The 4,051-nt window shown below is 47.9% G+C and overlaps 1 protein-coding gene across 1 annotated transcript; it reads right to left on the reverse strand.

The window, feature by feature from the left end:
• Window positions 1-2,212: 2,212 nt before the first annotated feature.
• On the reverse strand, window positions 2,213-2,737 carry LOC115233243. The gene has a single exon (XM_029803552.1). It carries the CDS (start codon window positions 2,735-2,737, stop codon window positions 2,213-2,215), a length of 525 nt encoding a protein of 174 aa, XP_029659412.1.
• Window positions 2,738-4,051: the final 1,314 nt, after the last annotated feature.

A 4,051-nucleotide genomic window follows, 5' to 3' on the forward strand; every position in this document is an offset into this window, starting at 1 on the left:
GCAGTGTGCGTGTCCCATTGTGCGGTGTCCAATCGTGCGGTGTCCAATCGTGCAGTGTCCAATCGTGCAGTGAGCGTGTCCAATTGTGCGGTGTCCAATCGAGCGGTGTCCAATCGTTCCGCGTCCAAACGGGTGTCACCCATTGTAGGCTATGTTCCACAGGGTTGGGCCAAGGACCGAGCCCTGTGGGACTCCTGCCATCATTGCTCTCTTCTCAATCATGTCGCCAATGGAATATTCTATCGTCCTATCACTGAGGTAATTATCTATATAGTTCAGATATTCCGGGAATCCCTTCTCTTCCAGAGCTTGTCTGATAACGCCCCATGATATCGAATTGAAGGCGTTTTTAATATCCAAGCTGACTGCCACTACATAACCGTCCGACTGTGTTGCTTGCTCAATTGTACTCTTAACTCTAATTAAAGCATCGCATGTAGACCTATTCTCTTGGAAGCCATACTGGTCTTGGGACAGTTGAGCTTCTTGGTTATCAGACATCCATTCCTTCAACCTGCCGACTATGATGCGTTCCAGAGCTTTGCCTAATTTGCTTAACAGACAGATCGGTCTGGCTTTAGGTATTCCTGGCAGCAATTCACCTCCTTTTGGGATAAGAACGAGCCATGCGCGCTTCCACTCTGCAGGAAAAACACCATCTTTTAAACAGGTAGTGAAGCAGGCCACCATTTTGTCCATCATTTCTTCTGGCAGGGTTCTAAGCATCTTGGTTTTTATGCCATCAGTTTCTGGTGCCGTGGTTCCGCCGCCTTTCCCTTTTAAGGTTTTCTTGATCTCAGATGGAATAACATCCCATTGTTCGTTCCAGCGAAATTCAGCCCAGTTGCTTGGGTTGCTATTTCCTGCATGAGGGAACAATGACTCAATAAGCTCTCTTCTCAATCATGTCGCCAATGGAATATTCTATCGTCCTATCACTGAGGTAATTATCTATATTACTGTTCAGATATTCCGGGAATCTCTTCTCTTCCAGAGCTTGTCTGATAACGCCCCATGATATCGAATTGAAGGCGTTTTTAATATCCAAGCTGACTGCCACTACATAACCGTCCGACTGTGTTGCTTGCTCAATTGTACTCTTAACTCTAATTAAAGCATCGCATGTAGACCTATTCTCTTGGAAGCCATACTGGTCTTGGGACAGTTGAGCTTCTTGGTTATCAGACATCCATTCCTTCAACCTGCCGACTATGATGCGTTCCAGAGCTTTGCCTAATTTGCTTAACAGACAGATCGGTCTGGCTTTAGGTATTCCTGGCAGCAATTCACCTCCTTTTGGGATAAGAACGAGCCATGCGCGCTTCCACTCTGCAGGAAAAACACCATCTTTTAAACAGGTAGTGAAGCAGGCCACCATTTTGTCCATCATTTCTTCTGGCAGGGTTCTAAGCATCTTGGTTTTTATGCCATCAGTTTCTGGTGCCGTGGTTCCGCCGCCTTTCCCTTTTAAGGTTTTCTTGATCTCAGATGGAATAACATCCCATTGTTCGTTCCAGCGAAATTCAGCCCAGTTGCTTGGGTTGCTATTTCCTGCATGAGGGAACAATGACTCAATAAGGGAGGTTCTTGAGTCCCTATCCAACGTTTCTGTGGTGCTGGGTGAGGAGTGCCTCAGCTTATTGAGCACTATCTTGTACGGCAGGCCCCACGGGTCCTCCTCTATGGTGGCTATGAGCTCCTGCCACGCCGTTGATTTAACCTTGCTTATTTCCGTCCTAAGGGTTCTCCTTGCCTGCCTGTACTCGCCCTCGTATCTATCCAGATCCTCTTGTGACGAGTGTCGTCTCCTCTTGCTGCGCATCCAAGCTCTACGTTTCCTTATACATTCTTTCCTAAGGTCCGAGATGTCTTCATTCCACCAGTACACTTGTCTGCTTTGGCCAGGGGGTTTACTCCTTTTTGTAGCGGTGTCGCATGCCTCCTTAAGCGCCATACGAGTCCAGTGCTCAAAATGCTCCGCGTGCGTATCCTTAGTGATGAGCTCATCTGCCGTACAGCGCCATATCAGTGCCGCGATGAATTTATCTACGTCAGCCTTGCGCCAGTTCCAGCGTGGGCCAGCCAGCATTGGGTCTGTCCTCCTTCTGATTCTTCCACCGACTCGCATGAAAATGTACGCGTGATCAGAAAGATTCTTCATCTTTTCACTGACTCTCCAATCCTGTATTCTATTTGCCAAGTCTGGTGTAATCTAGGTTAAGTCAATAATAGAAGATCCTTGGACTCTTATGCATGTTGGTGTATTTCCGCGGTTCATCAATCTAAAATCGCATTCCGCAGCCCATTCCTCCACTGCTTCACCTTTGGCATCAGTACTTCGTGATCCCCACAGTATTGACTTTGAATTGAAGTCTCCAGCAATGATTGTCCTCCTTTCTATGAGCCTAACTGCTTCTCCTAGCTCATCCAAGAACTCCAGGAATTTAGCCCTTGTCGAGTTTGGGGATATATAACACGATATTATGTTATATTCCTTAAAGCGGGCTGCCACATAATGTTGACCTCTGGATATTAAAGTTCCAGCACTGTTCATGGTCTGAGGCCTCCACCATATAGCTGCTAGCTTGTTAGTGCTACCAAACCATTGTGAATTGTTTGGAATTCTATATGGTTCAGACAATATACATATTCCAACTTCGTGCTCCGTGGCGTACTGAGAGAGGAAGTCCTGGGCCGCCCTACTCCTATTGAGGTTGTTTTGTAGGATCTTAGCCATTTACAACTTCCATGTTGTCGTCCCTTCCTGACTGTTCCACCTCATTTGCTTTGGGGCCTGGGTCAGGCTTACACAGTCCTGATCCAACTCTATGTCGGGCGTCCTTGCCCTGTGAGGCACATAGGGCGCACTTAAATTCCCTCCTGCGCATACGTGCAGGATGTCCTTCCTCGCCACACCTATAACACAGCTTGGAGCGGTCAATAAGTGAGGTGCACTTACTCTTCAAGTGTCCCTGTTCCCAACAGCGGAAGCACTGTACCGGGCGGGCTTTAAGGAGCTCAATCCTTGCCACGGTCCAACCTATCTTTATCTTACCGCTAGCGGAGGCTTTGATAGCGGTAGCCAATGGGCATTGCGCCCAAGCCATAAATAGACCGTTGTTCATTGGTCTTAGTTGTCCAATCTTGATATCTCCGATTTTGCAGCCATCTATTTCTGCCAGTCTCTCTTCAATTTCTCCTGATGAGATGGAGTCATCCAACCCCACTATACGGAGATCACCTCTAATCATGAGACGTGTGATGGTCGCATGTGGGCCTAGGGCGTCTTGTAGCTTATCCCTAAGAAGATCCGCCTTCTTGTGTCCTTCCTTCCCGCCTTCAATGAGCACGCTGCCATTCGTGGTATGCCTGATCTTTGTCTCCTCGATTCCTAAATTAGGTAGGTTTATCTCCTTCCTGATATGCCTTATGGCTTGTGCGTACGAAAAGCCTTCTGTTGTACATCGGATGGCAACTTCCGCCGTTTTAGGAGGCTTCCGCTTTTTGGGGGTTTTATTGGAACTTCCCTTTTTGTCTCCAGACTTAACCTGCTTCTGGGACGATTGTTTAGTAGCCGAACGATTCCTGTTTGAACTACGTGACTGGTCCCTCTTCTTCTTCTCCTCTCTAGATTTATGCTTCCTGGATTGCATTGTTGTCCATTGCGCTTTAGTGTGGGCTCCTTCTTCAATAGACGGCCATGCAGACCCGCTCGCAACTTCACCCGCTACCATAGTGGTTGCTTTGGGAGGGGCAATTTGTACATTGCTGATCACGCGTGGCTTTTCCCTCTTAGGTTTTTTTTGGGGTGGGGCATTCTCTTCCGTAGCACCTCTATTTTTCTGGGAACGTATCTCCCTACGCCTTACTGCTAGCGTTTCCATCTGTGCTGTAATAGCCGCTTCCTGATCCTTGAGGTTTAGTGGGGGTCCCGGAGTTGGGATAGGGACCGACACTCCCTTTAGGGGTGGCCTCATAACCATGTCTTGTGATCTGCGGTCGTTATCCTGCGCAGCTCTTGCCATCGACGCTGACCTAGATCTGAGTTGCA

The sequence above is a fragment of the Formica exsecta genome, unplaced genomic scaffold, assembly GCF_003651465.1.
Source record: "Formica exsecta isolate Colony F162 unplaced genomic scaffold, ASM365146v1 scaffold1664, whole genome shotgun sequence".
Taxonomy (NCBI): Eukaryota; Metazoa; Arthropoda; class Insecta; order Hymenoptera; family Formicidae; genus Formica; species Formica exsecta.

Bases quoted from the DNA above. Each gene is read 5' to 3' on its own strand.
- LOC115233243 (XM_029803552.1), bottom strand. From the start codon at position 2,737: ATGGCTAAGATCCTACAAAACAACCTCAATAGGAGTAGGGCGGCCCAG.